This window comes from Plectropomus leopardus, chromosome 8 (genome assembly GCF_008729295.1).
Source record: "Plectropomus leopardus isolate mb chromosome 8, YSFRI_Pleo_2.0, whole genome shotgun sequence".
NCBI classification, from domain to species: domain Eukaryota; kingdom Metazoa; phylum Chordata; class Actinopteri; order Perciformes; family Serranidae; genus Plectropomus; species Plectropomus leopardus.
The window spans coordinates 31,230,732-31,248,976 of NC_056470.1; the positions used below are offsets into that span (position 1 = coordinate 31,230,732).

The window sequence follows — 18,245 nt, forward strand, 5'->3', positions numbered from 1 at the left end:
TTAAGACGTCAAAGCAGCTGTCAGGCAGGTATGTTCGGGATGAAAGCGTAAAGCCGGTCTGCAACAGACGAAAGCTTGTAGAGAGCTTGTAGTGATAATGAAACACAGAAGGACCCTTCAGACGACAAACAAACACAATCTGAGTAATCAGTGCTACCAACTGGGCTCGCCATTTGGCGCTCTGCAGCAGTAGCCTGTCGGCTGACCTGCGTACAGCAGTGGCAGGTGGACGAAGCATCAGGACACGTCGTCTGCATCGTCCAGCTGCAGCATCTTGCTCTCCCGCTTCCAAACATTTGGAAGTCTCTTTTTCCAGCTCGTTCAATAATTCACAGATGTTCGGTTTCTGTCTGTGTGACGTTGCATCATTAAAAATAGATGATCTTTGTTGTAGGCTTGAGAGATTGCAGAGTACCACCCAGTGCACATCTTGTTTCAGTGTTGCCTCACATGTTTGGGATGTTGTACTTAAAAAAGGGTGGAATCTGACAGCTGAAGGTAAGATGCGTCGACTTCTTGCGGATTTGCAGGGATTGCAGTTGTGGGTAAAGTGTAGCTGGTAAATCAAGCTCCCTAGTATTTGTTTGGCGATCCGGGCAGCCTGCCAGATAGATTCCCTCTGGGTCAACACAGAGCTGAAACTCCCACCTTCTGCAGAGAGGGAGGTGTGTTTAGGGAGTTGTAAAACTGAAGCAGACACCAAAGTGTCAAAGCAGCAGCTTGTCTTTGGGTCAAGAGCAGCTACAGTTTTACGTAGTGTAGTCCACTGTTCTGCTGCAGATACACTGGCAGCTGTATGGTAATTAGTCCTAATCCGAAAGGCTCTCAGGCAGGCAGGCAGGCAGGCAGGCAGGCAGGCAGGCAGGTGGCTGTAGTGGAAGGGCACACATGTCAGTGCTGGAATTACTCACCGCACTGCTGCTGCGACACGATGCTCCGCTGTGAGAGAGGACAGACATGCATCAACTCTGAGAGATTCTGAGGAGCCTTTTTATAACATTTTCGAGTGTTTCTGCATTTTTTTGCGCTTTTCAATGTTATTGGAACACACTAAACGTCTGAAAATGAAGATCTTTTGCAAGTGGGATCACAGTTTGGTGGGTTGATTTGCATCATGTTGGCTGTTTGTTACCTAAGTGCATATTCTCGTTTGGTTATCATAATAATCGGCTTTATTCTAGGAATGATTATCTCTGAATTTGTGAGTATTGTGAGAGATTCATGGAGCTGTTGTCCTTTTGTAACTTTCTGTCACTATATGCTCTCACTCGCTCTCTTTATTGCTCTCTTTCTGACTGTACTTTCACTCAGTCCCTCTTTAATATCTGAAACTGTGTGCAGTTCCCAGGTGTAATGCTCAATGGCGTATGAGTGCATGTTTAAGAAGTGTTATCTAATGCACACTGGTGGATAGGTACATGGGAAAATGCAATAATGTAGAGAAAAGGGTTGAATGTCTGCATACTTTGTATAGTATTTGACTATTTGCATCATATTTCTTCATATTTGTAGATATTACAAGTTTGTTTTTCTAATTTCATTGCCTTCCCTTGACCTTTTTTTTAACCATTTTTTGGTGGCATTTGGCCAGTCCTTTATAGTTAAATCAATTCTGTTTTTCTTTTGCGTTTACCCTTTAATGACATGTATTATTTGTCCCATTTAAAGGTCTAGTTTATAGGATTTTGGGGGATGTATTGTCAGAAATGGCATATGATATAAGTGAATTTCCTTTAGTGTTCAATCACCTGAAAAAAAGAACTGTTGTACCTTTCGTTATCCTAAAATAAGACTCTATATCCACATAGGAGGCGGGTCCTCATCTATGGAGATCGATTTGTTGTACCACCGTGTTTCTACAGTAGCCCAGAATGGACAAACCAAACACTGGGTCTAGATAGCTATTTACATTTTCACATTGACCACTGTAGTTCTTAGCCCCTTTGATATGAACACTGTCGGAAAAACACAGATCTTTTAAATGTAAAACTCCTTTATTTTGTGTTTTTACCGGTTTAAATCATGGGAACTGAGGGAATTCTAACCAGGAGAAGTTTCAGCTGGTTGCAAATCTCACCACTAGATGCCACTAAATCCCCCTAAATCTTGCACACTAGACCTTTAAGGATCTTTTCCTTTTTAATTGAATGGTACAAAGTGTGATTTTAATATGAGGGTGTAAATTCATGGCCTAATGAAGGTGCATGACTAAAACATTGTGTCTCATGTGTTTTTAAAATGTGTATATAAGTTAAAATGGTGATATGGTGCAGAGAACGGCGAGTTGTTCTATTATTCAAACATGCAATAAGCAGTTAATGGAGTGCTGGGAGCTGCTGCATGTACACACACACCCTGTTATGAAACAGGAGAGGATTGAAGATCAGATTTTATTTGGGTCACCCCAGCAGACACTTTGAGATATTCTCGGGTACTCATTGTGTATTTTTTATATGTCTGAGTCGTCTCTGCAGCCTAAATAGACTCTGGTGGGAAAGACAGAGTCTGGTCTTATCTCAGTACCGCATGCATGTGATGTTGAAATTCAATTTTGGATAAGTTAATGTTCTGTCCTCGCTGCATATTATATTACTTCTTAAATTCAGTTTATTAATAGTCTCAGGACGTACTGTGTCTTACCTCCCTTCCTCCGCATGAACACTGCGAACCCTTCAATTTACGAATGACTCTAAGCTCTAAGTACCTGTGTGCCACTTTCTGCTGTTTATCATTGAAGTGTCATGTGTCATAAGTCCTGAAAACGTTGGAGGCTAATTTCACATGAATCACACTCTGCCTCTTTATGTAATGATTTGCGTCACACTCTCACATCTGTCGAATTATGAAATGCCCCTTGTGTGCCATGCAGGAAGATGGCATGCAACTCCTATACATACATGGACATGAACACGTGATTGTTTCTGCATGATCGCACAGTGTATGATGATTGGGTCGGTTGATGCACTGTATGTACAGTACAGTGCACATCGAATGTTGCGGGTATTCCAGGAACAGCACACATGCAGAGCTTTGCTGCAGGAAAAAGGGTATTTGTTTCGCTTTTTGGCAATTAAAAGATTTGATCTACAATCAGCTGCTATGTCAACCTTTTGTGTGACAGCCGGGCTTAATTTGGGCGATGTCTCTCTTGTCTTTCAGGACTTTTCGTATGATGACTCGAAGGTGGAGTTCAATGTGGATGCTCCCAATGGTGTGGTGATGGAGGGATACTTGTTCAAGAGGGCCAGCAATGCCTTTAAGACCTGGAACAGGTAACTAAGATGGCAAAAAAATTCATTTTATAGCAAAATGATAATATAATAAAAATAACTCGATGTATATAGCACCTTTAAAAACACAGTTCACAAACTGCTTTGACAAACAAGGCAAAGCTGAGGCTGTAAACCCCAGAGGTAATAACAATAACAGTAACAATTAAGTCAATAATGCTGACGAGGGGTCGACGAGAGTGAAGGCAGAATAAAGAAGGGAATTTGGAGCAGAGACATATTAGATTAATACAGTAACAAAAAAGCAGAAGACACAGAACACTGATAATTATAACAATAATAATAAGCAAGTAAAAGGATAAATTAGGGGCTAAAATTAAAAGACAAGATTAAAAGATGTATAACACTTAAGTATTCACAAAATGGTGAAATGTTGCATGTGCCTTTTGCCATAGAAGTTGTATAGTTATAAGTTATAAACTTGTTTTTAATTTGTAAATTTCCATCAGTTTTGATTTCCTGCTTCGTCTTGACAATGTGATGAGTCATGCAATCTTGTGTTTGGCTGTATTTGGCTTTTTTTGTCTTTTAACTGCTCCTTTACAATTTCCATAGCCTAATTTTCATTTCTTTACATTCATATGTGCGAGTAGATAATAAAAAATAAAACTAAACCGAACCTGTTTTGAGTTATGCAGAGTCAGCAGCTGTTAAAAATAGCAGGGGAATGTTTCTGTTTTCACAATTTTTAGTATTGGACTGATAGGAAAATAAGACTAATAATAGAGGGTTTGTATTAAATAAACGATATATAAAAATTAAATGAGGTAACTGCAAAAAAGCTCTACTATATACATTACAGCATCTCTGATGATGTAAGTGAATTGTGTACATGTAAGTTTAAGCATATTGCATAACAAATCACACTGTTTGTTACAAGTGTTGTAAGTAACATTTTATATTTTATTTTTTCTCTCATAACTCAGTGAAATGTGAACATAAATGATGATGATTCACACATTCTCCTATCCAAGAGGACTTATGCTCCGGAGAAATGTCATGATTTCAGCTATCATTGTGAACAAATGTCCAAAGATTAGCTGAAAATCATATGTAGTGTATAAAATGTAGGGGATTGGGGTTGCTTTCATACTTAAAAAACCCGTGGCTATACAGTATAAGCTATATATAGTAATAAAAATGTAAGCAAAACCATAATACAGGATAAAATAATAAAGACATACTACAGTTTTACAGCAGAACAACAATATAGAAGTGATGTTATTACATATTTATATAAGTAATATGTATAAAAAAGTAAAGTGTACCACATTTTCCTATTTCGGTCCATCTGTGGTTTGTTCAGGAGGTTAGCGAGGCTGTGAGGTGAAGCGATGTCATAAATCCATCTCACATGGTCACAATATTGCATTATTGGGAGGGGAACCCATTTCACTCAGTGCTTGTGATTCACCTTTGTGCTCTGACCCTTAAAAATCGGACATATATCCATCTGAAATAAGTTGTTTATTCATATCTCTCTCTGTCTCTCCAGGCGGTGGTTTTCCATACAGAACAGTCAGCTGGTTTACCAGAAGAAGCTCAAGGCAAGTCCATATATCTTGCAGCTATCAGCTTTCCCCGGGGTAAAGTGGGCTCTAAGAGGTTAAGTGCAACTTTAATGGGGGAATGTGTTTTTAACGTTACGGTGATCTTCACTTGAAATCCATCATCACGCAGCGGAGTGAGAGTTTGTGAGTCAAGAGATCTCTGCCAAGATCTGAGTGCTCAATCTGGAGCCGGCAGCAGCTTTCAGGTCATTTTCGATTCTCTGCCCGACATCAGTGTGTGAGAATATCTAACGGTCAGATACTCTGAGGCTGCCAGGGAGGAGAAAAAAACACTTTTTCAGAGAGGAACAGCTGCTCTTTGTTTGTGTTGTGTTTAATAAGCAGAGAAATGATGAGGTTGTTTGTGTTTTTGCAGGACTCTCTGACGGTGGTGGTGGAAGACCTGCGGCTGTGTTCTGTGAAACCGTGTGAGGACATCGAGAGAAGGTTCTGCTTCGAGGTCGTGTCCCCCTCCAAGTAAGACCTCACTGCTGGATGGATTCACGTGTAATTTGCTCTCAGTAGATAATGAAACTTAATATCTACTGTGATCTTCCGATTTTTGTCGAGCATCATCATCAAGTCAAACTATTAAAACATCTATTTATTTATGATCAAAGATCTGCAAAACTAATGACAATCAGCCTCAGCTTCACTTTGTGTTTTTATTTATTTATTTGTTTTATTTTTGTGTTATGCACACAGTGTGCCCGGCCCTCATGACTTTATAAGACACCAAAATTACAGTCGCAGCAGTCAAATAATTCATTACATTTAATTTCATTACACATATTACAGATCATTTTACAGAGCTAAATAACAAATATTTCCATGCTAACATGCATAGGTGTAGATTTCGTGAATCCTGAAAATAGGAGACTTTTATTTTGACAGAATTACAGGCATTTAACCTTGAATTGATGCAGAAAAAGGCCAAATTGGTGCATAAGAATTCACCAGAGTGCAGAAAATTAAGATTTTGATGCTCAGAATATTCTAGTAGAGAACCCACTTGCACTTGCAATCATGCCAAAATAAGATGTTAAACATCGTAAACAGTATGTTTTGGTTTTTTTTTAAGTATTCTTCCCTTAGTTATGCAATATGAGCAGAGTTCTACATAGTAAATTATGGTTATAGTCGTTTTACTGTTAAAAAATTACAGTATATATCTGAATATATGTGTAAAACTTGTGAATATGCAGAAGAAGACTTTGCTTTTTACATACCGTGTAATTTTAGCATGCTACACTATATTATGCAGATTTGTACTGAAAGTGCATTATATTTTATGATGGTAACACTGCTTTGTTTTACAGGAGCTGTATGCTTCAGGCGGAGTCTGAGAAGTTAAGACAAGCGTGGATTCAAGCAGTTCAAGCCAGCATCGCTTCAGCCTACAGAGAGAGCCCCGACACCTACTATATAGAGGTAAGTCACAGCTGAAGATCTTAACGTACGTTCAAATACATTTTATACTTTAAGAGATTTTATTGTATCATTACAGTGATGGAAATAAAAAAGCACAAAGTACTACACTTGAGTATAGTAAATATGTGCCTGAATGTTTTTATTTCCTTTTGTTGCTACTTAATACTGTACTTCTGCAGTACATTTCAGAGGAAAATATTGCACGTTTAATTTTTTTTGATTATTATTACATTTATCTGTTACTACATTTATCATGTGCTGCATTGTTACAGATCGAATTTATAAATATAAAGCATAAAAGCTCCAGCAAGAATAACTACGACATTAAAGGTACAGTTAGACATTTTTGGAAATGCACGGATTTGCTTTCTTGCCAAGAGTAAGATAAGCCTCCCTCATATCTGTAAGATAAATATGAAGCTATAACCAAAAGACGGTCAGTTTAGCTTAGCATAAATAATAATAGCCTGGCTCTGTCCGACAATAAAAATGCATCTGCCAGCCTCTTTAAAGCTCGCTAATTGTAACAAGTAATAGCTTGTTTGTTTTATGCATTCAAAAATGTGTAAAAACAACAGTTTGTGGTTTTATGGATAATGCAGGTGAAAGAAGATAATGCTTTTATTTTTTTAGATAAATTACATCAATAGTGTTATATTGCCACTTTTACCAAAGTAAATAATCTAAAAGCACGTTACTGAACTTTGTGGTGATACATTAAAGGACATAAGGAGTTCATTTACAAAAGAATACTCCTATTAATATGTCAATTTTTTCTGATCCTAATAAATTTACTAATTTGTGTGTTTCTGTTTAGCATCTAGACAGAACGGCCTCTCCGTCCACCAGCAGTATCGATTCAGCGAGCGAGCCGCGGGAGCGCAGCGTGCGAGGGGAGACCATCCTGCAGCGGATCCAGTGTCTGCCGGGGAACGAGCAGTGCTGCGACTGCGGCCAGGCCGACCCTCGCTGGGCCTCGATCAACCTGGGCATCCTGCTGTGCATCGAGTGCTCCGGCATCCACAGGTAGAGTCCAGAAAAGGATTTTTTAATCCTATCAGATTAATCTAAAATAATCCAAAAGTAACTTGATTGTAGAAAATGCTCCTAAGAACATTTACTGAAGTACTGCATGTATGCACAGTTTTACACTCCATTTGATTATTTGCATTTTGCACTTATGTGATTGCTGGAGTTACTTTGTAGATTATAAAAGAAATTACACACAGCACAGAGAGTGTTACACTTGTATTTTAAATATTCTTGAAACAAGTTGAGACCGCATCAGAAACAGGCTGAAATCATCTTTTTTTAAGAGAAAAAAAAACTTTAAGACTCAATTAACAATCGATAATTACAAAAACATAATACGATCACCATTTAAAGTAGTTTAAATCAGTTTTGACTCGACCATCTGACATTAAAATGGTGCTTACATGTTAATGCAAAGGTGATATTAATCCAGTTATAAGTTATATAAGTTCATGATTCCACATCACATTTGTGTCAGATTGTACTGGATCATGATTGGCTTATTAAAAAATGAGTTGTGATGACACAAACTCATGCTTCCAGTGTCAAACATATCATTTTGCACTGGAAAGGTCAAACAAAGCAAAGTATAAATAAGCATAAAAACAGATTTCCGAGTGGAGAGACTTTAAGTAGAAGATCTGAATACTTCTTCCTCCTCTGCCGCTGTTGCTGTCGGGTTACTGGCACTGAGGACATTAAGAGATGCCAACTGTCTGTTACTTTGGCCTTACTTTGTGCTGTTAAAGGCACCGAGCACGTTCTGCTGCATACACACACACACACACACACACACACACGACTGAAAGGATTAAAGTGCGTTGCTTATTGGATCAGTCTTTGACTGAGAGTTTTCATTGAGGGAGGTGAAGTGAGAAGATAAAGACGACTGCAGAGCTGAGACGCGCACAGTGAACGAGCCTTTGTAGGGTTTAATTCGGTGTCAGATCCTGGTGAACATGATGTAATGCTGCTGAATGAAGGCATCGTGCTGCAGATAAACACGTCCGCTCATCATCCAGATCTCATGTTCTGTTGCATCACACTCGCCCAAGTTTTTTTTCAAGCTCCCGGTTGGAAAAAAATACCCCTGCGGAGTTGTGTGTCTTATTTTGAAGTTGCAATTATCGCTGCTGATGTAATCACAGACCTCGTCCCTGTGTGTGTGTGTGTGTGTGTGTGTGTGTGTGTGTGTGTGTGTGTGTGTGTGTGTTTCCCACTTGTTGAATATTCATGTTCCCTTTCGGGGCTCGTCCTTGCACAGTGCAATCAGACATCTTGTTACAATGTGGGGCGACAGACGAAGAGTAGAAACACAGTATCAGTGTTTTTTCTCTACTGTGCCTCTGTTGTTGCCTGGATACCAGACAGCTTCATCGGAGGAACGTAGTGATTTGCATGACATTAGGAGCGGCTTCTCTCATTTCCCCTCAGGACGAAACTCTGGCGATGTCAGATCACTGCAGCTTTTCAGACCAGGTCACCATTTAATGACAGAGTGTGTGATTCATTTGTGAATCTTTCCCGTTTAAAGAATATAAACGGCTCTTGGTTCCTTGTGTTGGTCGCCATCTGTTACTTTTATAACAAAGTAAAAATCTTTTTCTCCACCTCTTAATTGTTCTACAACAGAACATAAAAACAAAAAAATGATGTCTTTTTGTTGCAGGAGTCTCGGAGTCCACTGTTCGAAGGTTCGCTCACTCACACTGGACTCATGGGAACCAGAATTATTAAAGGTACAGTTTGTGTCAGCAGCGTCCTGAGGAGTAAGGATGAGAACGAGGCAGTTGTCTAAGGATCAAAATGACCATTTGTATGTCGATGACTCACCATGTATTTTGTTGAATTTGTTAAGAAAACTTTGTTTCTTTCACATGCCTCCACAATGAACGAGGAATCCAAAAACTCAGAAAATTCTTGATGAACTGAAGTCAGAAGCAGCAAAACTATATAAAAATCATGTTAACAAACATTAACACATCTCGTGCAGTATAATTCAAGTCTTTTTTTTTCCCAGCTGTATGCTCAGTTTTTCTCAAACACATGCAAAACCTGCTATTTGAAACACGTCTGCGTGAAGTCTCACGCAGGGACGACGAGCGCGTCTGAGCAATTGAGTGCATTTAAATTCTGGTCAATATGAGCAGAGTTCAAATGCGTGCACTTGCTGCTGCACGCTACTCATATGCAAAAGTATTTTTAATAGTCATATTTTATGGAAAATGCGTGTGTTGTGAAAGTACTGAATATATATCTGGATAAAGAAGACGTGGATTACTCTGCAGAAGTTGTGTGAGTTTGTAAACGCCTGTTTGGATAGTTTTGCTGTTAAACATGGACCCATTTGACCTCCTATGATTCTTTGTTTCTTTGGACTTATGCAAAATTAATGTTTTCTTCACAAATGCATCGTAACAGAGGGTGAGTGATTGATATAAAAATGATAACTTAGGGGGTAAAATATTCTTTTAAAGGCATAGATTAACATTAGGGAAAAATGTTTTTTGTACTGATCTATCATCCAACTGATAAAGAAAAAGCGAATAAGCATATTTCACAAAATGTTAAAACCATTCCTTAAAGTTCAGAGATTGTTAATTTCGTGTCTCTTTGTCTTTGTAGTTGATGTGTGAGCTTGGAAACAGTGTCATCAACCACATCTATGAAGGCTCATACCAAGAACAAGGTCTAAAGAAACCGTTACCGTCCAGTTCAAGGTAGGAAATCATTAAATACGACTAAATCAGATTAAATGTTACTTTTGAGCATGACTGAAGTCTCTTATATTTTGTGTGGTTCGTTGCAGGCAGGAGAAGGAGGCCTGGATTAAAGCAAAGTACGTAGAGAAAAAATTCCTGAAGAAGCTGGGCTCCACAGAGATCCTCATCAACGGAGAGAGGAAGTCGGAGCGGCGGTGGAGCGTGAGAAGTGTCGGAGACACAACAGCGCCACCACGGTTCCAAAAACACGGCGAAGATACCGACAAGATCCCGGCAGCATCTCCCCGTCCACCCTGTCCTCAGGTACTGCACGGGGGCCGAGGGTCAAGCTTTCAAAGCGTCAGATTTTAAAATTCCCTGCTATGTATTGATTTTGCTTTACGATATTTTTATTTTTCTAACATCAAAATGTATCATCGTCAAATAAGACGATATATTTTTCTTGGTGTTCTCACTCTCACTCACTTTTACTTGTTTGTCTCACAGCAGCTGCTAAGTTCAGACGAGACTCGCTGTTCTGTCCCGACGAGCTGGACTCGCTCTTCTCCTACTTTGACACGGGATCAGGGCCTCGAAGTAAGCGACTCACTATTTTGACAGCTTGTTCCAAAAAAAACAAAAATGTATTTTACATAAGTCCCTTCTACTATTATTATAATTATTGTTATTATTCAGTATTCACACACTGTGTAAGATACTCCGCCTCTTTCTATGGATGCCTGAATCTTGAGTCTCTCTGTCAGACCTTTTGAACTTGTTTGCATGATTTCGTGCCTCTTTTTTACGTCTCTTTATTGGTTTTCTAATTATCAAACAGGACAGATTGAAAAAAGATTATACAAAATGCCACAGAAATGTGAGGTAGCACAAAGCTCGGAGGATAATTTCTGTCCTGCTTCTGCCTAATCAATAAAGAGTTGCCAAGTCTCAAATTGTCATCAGAGCCTCGTAAAATAAATCTCACCTTTTCTAGTTTAACCCTTTGAAGTGAAGTGCTGTTTTCACATGCCTTTAACTTGCACTCTGAAACCAGAGCAGATTGATTTTTTTTTTTTTTGAAAATATGGCTAAAAAGGTATTAGGACACAAATTTGGTTAGAATTAGAGAGACATTAGAAGATAATATAATAATAATAATAATAATAATAATAATAATAATAATAATAGGGAAAGTGTTCAGGATTTCTGATTGTTATTATTATAATTATTATCAATTGTTTTATCTAAATATGTTTTTTTTCTTTTTTATAATAGTATACTTTTATTTGTATTATGTTGGTTGTTCTGTTTTTTACCTTTTTTGTTTGTTACAGTTTTTTGTCTTTTTTGCCTAACTTTAGGTAATTTTCTTGTAACTTCTAAACATGTTTTTGAAAGAAATCAAGCAAATTTGCTCAGGTTGGAAAGGGTTACATTGCTGAATAACATCTGTTATCAACATAACGTAGGTAGGACATTGAGCCTGTTTCCAGTTCAATTAAATTAATGCACGTGCTTAAAGGCTCGTACATATACAGCAGTAAAGAGTCCTTTAAGAGTACCGCCTTCTCTTAGTATCCTGAGTAGATTTTGTGCATTTTTTAACAATACTGATGAGCCCGAAAGAGGCAGGCAGCGGTGATTAATGTGTCCATGTTCTGGCATCTCCCGGTCCGGCAGGCTTAAGCAGTGACAGCGGGTTGGGAGGCAGCACAGATGGCAGCACGGACATCCTGGTGTTTGGCTCGGTGGTGGACAGCGTCACAGAGGGTGAGTCCAGAGGAGGAATGTCTAACAGATGGTCTCTGAGGTATTAAAAACACTGGGAATTTAATTTAATTCCTTTAATGCAAGTACGCATATTTTTCTCCAACACCTACTTTTTAGTTTATTTCGTGTGTCTTGTGTTGCTGTTACACGAGTGTCCTCTCCCCGTCATAGAGTGTGAGGTGTCGGAGGACTCGAGCGGTGAAGCTGAGCTGGAGGCAGAGCCGGAGACGTCAGATCCGGAGGACATTAGGGACCTTCATCCTGGAGCGCTGCTCTGCAAGGCCTCAAAAGCTCGCAACCTGCCCGTCATGGCTGAAGCACTGGCCCACGGGGCGGATGTCAATTTGGTCAACGACGAGGACGAAGGAAAGACGCCTCTCATTCAGGCCGTGATCGGGGTGAGTCACACGACTGCAGCACCAGAAATGAGTCACATAGGAAGGAAATATCATCTTTGTACAGCTCAGTTAATGTTTTATTAATAGAACAAAACAATTGTTTTAAGTCTCTTGTGGATCTGGAGGAGCGTTGTTAAATAACCCTGTTGCATTATGGGAAATGTAGGATGTAATGCTCTTGGAGCTTCACTAAAAGTTGGGATATCTCAATCCCTGCTGCTCTGTTATTTATTTGATTTGTCTCTTGCAAGTCCCTGGCTTTATGGATTTCTTGAAAATGGTTGTAATTGTAGATTATGCCTCATTTAAATACCTCGTGCAGTTTTCATGGTCAAAGTGATCAAAAAGTGTTTAGGTTTCTGCACTGAAGTGAGATCTGTACTAAGCATCACATGTAGATTGCAACATCATGTTGTTTTTTTCTCAGTGCAGTTCAGTTCCTTCCAAAACGCATCAAAAAGTCACGAAAGGAGCTGAAAATGTTTGAATATCCATTTAAGTACTCCGTTACAAAGGAGTAGTCTTTCAAACTTGTGTTGTTACTTGATTTCAGGGCTCGTTGATCGCCTGTGAGTTCCTGCTCCAGAACGCTGCTGATGTCAAACCAAAGGGACGCGAGAGGGAGGGGCCCCCTGCATCACCACACGTATCTGGGACACACGGGGTGAGTCTCGAGGCAGAAAATTTTGAAAAAAACTCCCATTATCGCCAAAAAAGCTTTTACGCTCACATATTTCAGGTGATTCGAAAAAGCCACATTTTGCAAATCTGTAGTAGAAACACTTTATTCGCTTTTCGAGGTCACATGATGCTACGGCTGTGTGCTCGTCGGTAGGAGCTGGCTCCCTCATGATGCAGCAGGAGCTACGAGAGGTTTTATCGCATAACTCTTCAAAAGTTTAGCGGATTATCCGGAACTTTTGAATCCATGGTTCCTCTGTCAAAACGTGGATTATCACCTCCCAGAAATCCCTCATACATGAGCTCTCCCATATTTAAGGGGCTCGCCTTCCATTATCGCTCGCATAATACGTCGCCTTCAGCTGGAAATAATAATGTCTAGTGCCTACAATAGAAATAAACCCCCTAATGTTTCAAATATCCATCGCCATGCTTTTTGGAATTTTATTGCAAGAGGAGAAGTCGCATAACATCATTCAGTGGAAACGCAGTCATCTCACAATTGTGTTTTATCAATATTTCGAAAATATCGCTCAAGTTTTGTGCAAATCTGCAATAGAAAACGACCTATTGTCTGAAGCTTCCTCTTTGAATCACAGCGCTTATAAAATTGTTTTATGTCAGTGAGCTAGAAGTTTCTAACACAGAACGTGCTGATCTGATCGGACGTGTTGTGATCGATCTTGTTTCTCTGGCGTTTTCAGGCAGGTGTGTTTATTCCTAAAACGAGGAGCGACACAGAATGACGAAGATGAGGACGGCCAGGACCCTCTGAGTATAGCTGTACAGCAAGCCAATGCAGACATAGTCACACTGTATGTTTACTTCATACTTTCTATCAAGTTTTTTTTCTTTTATTATTCAGCTTTGGTGCATTTTTAACTTCTTTCTCCCCTCCAGGCTGCGTCTGGCCCGGATGAACGAGGAGATGCGGGAGTCGGAGGGACCCTTCGGACAGCCAGGTCAATACCCAACCAGCAGCCCCACTGAGCAGCAGTATAAGAAATGCATTCAGGAGTTTATCTGTCTCACTATAGCCGAGTGCTAGAGTCACGTCCAGTCAGGTTACAGTGCAGGGGGTGCCAGCAGACGTATGGCTGACTGAGACGCGTCAGATTAACTTCTTCTCTACATCAGATAATATCAGAATAATTCCTCTCCCCAGCACAGTCCGCTGACTTCACCCCCAGCAGTCAGCTCCTCACTCAGGATCACACAACTCAGTACTAACCTCCTTTAATGATGTCAGATCTGATGGTGATCTTATCAGTCCAATCACAGCAGAGCTGAGAAATCACTGCCGAGAAAAATCCGCCACCTTTTTCAAACCTTTATCCAGCAGCACTTTTCTCAAGCAATCAGTAGACCACAGATAAAGGCGTCAGCAGTATATTTGTTTATTTTTCGATGGTACAGGGTGCTCTGAACCAAAGACCTGCCCCAGCTCATCTGTCCCAGTTATTCTACGTTTAATTTCGTCATGTGACTGAGTTTTTGTTATCGTAGTGCAAAGTGGAAAAAAAGCTATTTCAGGCGCCTCTTGTTCCGTAAGTAAAAGTCCCATTCATTATTCCCATAGACGTCGTTACACGACCACTTCTGCCACTTTGATTAGCGAGACAATCTACCGCTTCAGTCATAAATCATGTAGTTAAAATCTGCATGAAAATATATGTGGTGCATAAAGAAAACATGCATAAAGACTTTGTGGGTTGAAGTTGACTACAACTCCCAAGATGCATTAAATCAAGAAGCATTCAATCACAGACCTTTAATTCAGATTTTACTGTTTGAAAGTTCACTTTTCATTTCTGGATCACTTTTGGGTGAATTCAGCAGCTCTGGCACTGGATTTTCTTTCCAAGCAAAAAATTTTGAACTCATTACCACCTTTGTTTGTGATCGGCTCAATGGCAACAGCAGCTGAGACTCATGGGTATTGTAGTATTTTGAGTTTTCTTCCATACCAAAAACGTTGAACAAAAACATAACAAATTGAAGTAGAGATAACTGAAATTAATCTGGCAAAAATAATAACGTTGCACTGAGAGAATATAGTTGACTTTTCGATTTTAGTGCCAGGGCTAAGAAAAAATACATCAGATACATTTTTCTTTTTCTCTTTTTTTTGTAGAGAAAAAAGTCGAAATGTGGTCAATGAAGTTGAAATTTCAGGATTGAGGCTGAACTTTTAGGAATAAATTCAACTACTAGCATATTGGCGAAATTGCACAACTAAATTTGTTTCAGTGACAAGTAAATAACTTCTCTTTTAGTCCATAAACACAGTGTAGTATTAACACTTTGAAGAGATTGCAGCAAAAACATTTCCAAGAATGTTAATTTGGAAAAATTACACAAACTTGGAGGAGGTGGCTGCAAACTGAGACAGCTCGTGACGGACAGTTGCGAGGATGATGATGGTTTCACCTCTTATACAGAGAGGATGTGTCGTATCAATAATTTATTCTCAACATTTCGACTTTACTGCGTCTTATGCCTGACACTGTTACTGAAAGTTCGACTTTATTCTCAACGTTTCAACTTTCTAATTGTGCATAAAAAAAAATTTAATTGCCCTCCTCTCATTTTCTTCCACTGATACCTGGCCCTAATATTGTACTATAACAAACCTATCAGGGATAAAGTGTAAAGAGTAGTAGTGCAGATGAGTCGGGGAATGATGCCAAATTGTCTCGTACACGGTGGTGCAGCCATTTCAACCCGCCTGCTGATGGTCAATTAAATCTGAGCTGACGTAATAGCGTGTGATAAAACGGTGGTAAAGCTCTTTGATCTACGTTGTGACGGTCGTGAGGGGAAACCGTGAGGCTGCGTTTACTGTGACTGAGAGGAAACGATCAGAAGAAGTATCATTTCTCCAAATCAATCGAGGGATTGATCAAGAAAGCTTTTATGTTTAATTAAAAGCAGAATTATGCACTTTTTCTTACCAACAGTATTTTTTTTGTTCATATTCCTTCCTTCCTTTGTCATTTCAATTTTTTCCGGAATAAGTTCGAAAGCTTTCGTTTTTATTTATGACAAAACGTACGGAGCAATAGTGCAATGATTATCTCAGTACAGATGATCTGTATTTTTTGTATTACGTTTGACAACAATGCAGATGGTATTTTTTTAAGCTGGATATATTTTGTTAGATTTTATTTTGCTGAGCACTCTCGCGCGCACACACACACACACACACACACACACACACACACACACACACACACACACACACACCAGCGCTGGTATTATATTCTCATGATGAGAATGAGAGCCAATACTCCCGTTTCATAATTTAGAATCAGTTGGAGTAAATCTGCAGTACGAGCTGCAGTGGAAGACGGACACTTTTTTGATAATCACACTAAACTAACATGTATTACTGTATGTACAGTATTTGTATATGTTTGTTTATGGTATTCTGATGTATCACGACTATATTGGATTTGGTCTTTCTTTATACTGCATGGGTGTCTGTTGCCCAGGTCTTCCTCAGCCCTGTTGCTTTCGTTTTCTTCTGTGCCCAGTGTATGTGAATATTTGACATTCAGTATTGTTGAATAATGTTGATATCCATATTATATACTGCCAAATCGTGACAGCAGTGCATGAAATGACATTCATGACAGAAATGGATGCAAACAGTCTTTCTCACGGTCTTCCATTGGCTGGTTAGTGCAAAAAGCTTGATGACAATGAATATTGTATAACTGTTTTTAATGATCCTGTTTATGCTCAAATGACGTCAGGTCTGATGAGTACTTTATGTTTGAGTCCTTTGAGCTCACAGTGAAAGGCGGTGATCCAGAGACTGCTGGTTAAAGCATGAACAGCCGCGCATGAGTCTGACCATTGTGGTTTTCACATGTGGCAAACTTAGCCTAAAGAAAAATACTTTCCCAAAGATGTTGCTCGTCTTTGAAAGATGTTACGGACTGTTGGGGTTTAGTTCGAACCAAAGACCACAGACTGTTTTTCAGAATGCCAGGCAGGTTTTTTTTACCATTTTGTTTCGTATGGTTGGCCATTTATCCAAAGGGACTGTACGTAAATTATTTGGGTAGGAGAACTGGCACTTAATACTTAGAGCCCTGTTTTATACCGGCACAAAGCTGCACAGCTCTCATTGGTAGTTTCGGACCAGTGAAGTCGTTATTTTCATGGCCACGGTCTACTTTTGCAAGTTGCAAATATATGTGTGCACATGTAATTTAATTTAGTTTCTAAAATCGTTACTCCATTAAAGGCAGTTGGTAGTTGAAATGTGACTTTCACATATCCGTCTTATTACACACAGCATACACATGCAATTTCAGCAGAGGTATAGCGTCAAAATACGACATAATACAGAGCCCCTGGAGCAGTTTTGGGGGGTTCAGTACCATGATGCGGGGCAAACTGGCACCTCTCCGGCTGCCAGCCCGCACTTCATACTTGGTCCATATGCAGACTTGACGTGGCTAAGTCCCCACAGACTGAGCTAATATAGCTGATTTACAGGTAATTTTCTTGTTCTTTTTTTACTAATTTTCATTTCTTCTTACATTGCTCATGACCTTCTTCCCATGTCTTTGAAAGAAATCAAACCAATTTGCTCAGGTTTCAAATGGTTACATTTTAAAGAATTGTCAGACCACTGAAAAAGAAAAAAAATGAAACTTAAACATCTTTTCTGACCACACCTCCCCCTAATAATGTTCATACAGTCCCTAACTTGAGTCACACAGGTCAGAGCCTTTTAGCTGTGTAATGTTTTTTTAAATAACGTGGCGGCGACAGAAAGAGCAGCTCACTTTCCCGTCCTGCTCGTCAGCGATAGATTCAAAGCACTTTGAAAATTCAGCCTTTTCTTCTTGTGTGCAGTATTTAACTTCGGAAAGTTAAACAGGAAGCAAATTTTTACGAGATGATGTCATCCCTGACCAATGATTTGCATCGAGCCGTTGAAGGATTACATTTTGTACAGTTATGTCTGTCGACTGTTGTGTATATAAACTAAAAACTATTAACACTTTAACTGCCTGCTTCTAACATGCAATTTTTAACTTTCTTGTATTTTTTCCCGTCTCTTGACTGTTACCTGTACAATTACTTTGATTATTGTAAGAGAACGTGTGTCTCTGAATATACCCGTGTATATTAACACTAACTACCTATGTTTGGTTTGAACTCCCTCTTTCTGTTCAATAACTCCTCCCAGTGTCTTATATGATAAAAATAAATGGAAGATGTGACTGAAATCTATCCTCTATCCCTTTGCTCTCCCTTTGCTTTCTTTGCATCTTTGCATCTTTGCTTCTTTCCTTTCACTGCATCTAACAGCAATAACAAACTTCTAACATGATGCGCTGCTGGAGCACTAATAATGGATCAAATATCTCT

The 18,245-nt window shown here is 39.3% G+C and overlaps 1 protein-coding gene across 1 annotated transcript in view; it reads left to right on the top strand.

Moving 5' to 3' along the window:
• Positions 1-18,245, top strand: part of acap3a (ArfGAP with coiled-coil, ankyrin repeat and PH domains 3a) — an 85,883-nt gene that overhangs the window by 65,085 nt on the left and 2,553 nt on the right. Inside the window, 16 exon segments of the mRNA XM_042491739.1 lie at positions 3,160-3,272; positions 4,786-4,837; positions 5,217-5,317; positions 6,160-6,271; positions 7,089-7,297; positions 8,973-9,042; positions 9,929-10,023; positions 10,113-10,228; positions 10,231-10,329; positions 10,513-10,602; positions 11,677-11,775; positions 11,947-12,173; positions 12,727-12,774; positions 12,776-12,837; positions 13,559-13,669; positions 13,755-13,816. Coding sequence (XP_042347673.1) covers positions 3,160-3,272; positions 4,786-4,837; positions 5,217-5,317; positions 6,160-6,271; positions 7,089-7,297; positions 8,973-9,042; positions 9,929-10,023; positions 10,113-10,228; positions 10,231-10,329; positions 10,513-10,602; positions 11,677-11,775; positions 11,947-12,173; positions 12,727-12,774; positions 12,776-12,837; positions 13,559-13,669; positions 13,755-13,816 — 1,666 coding nt within the window.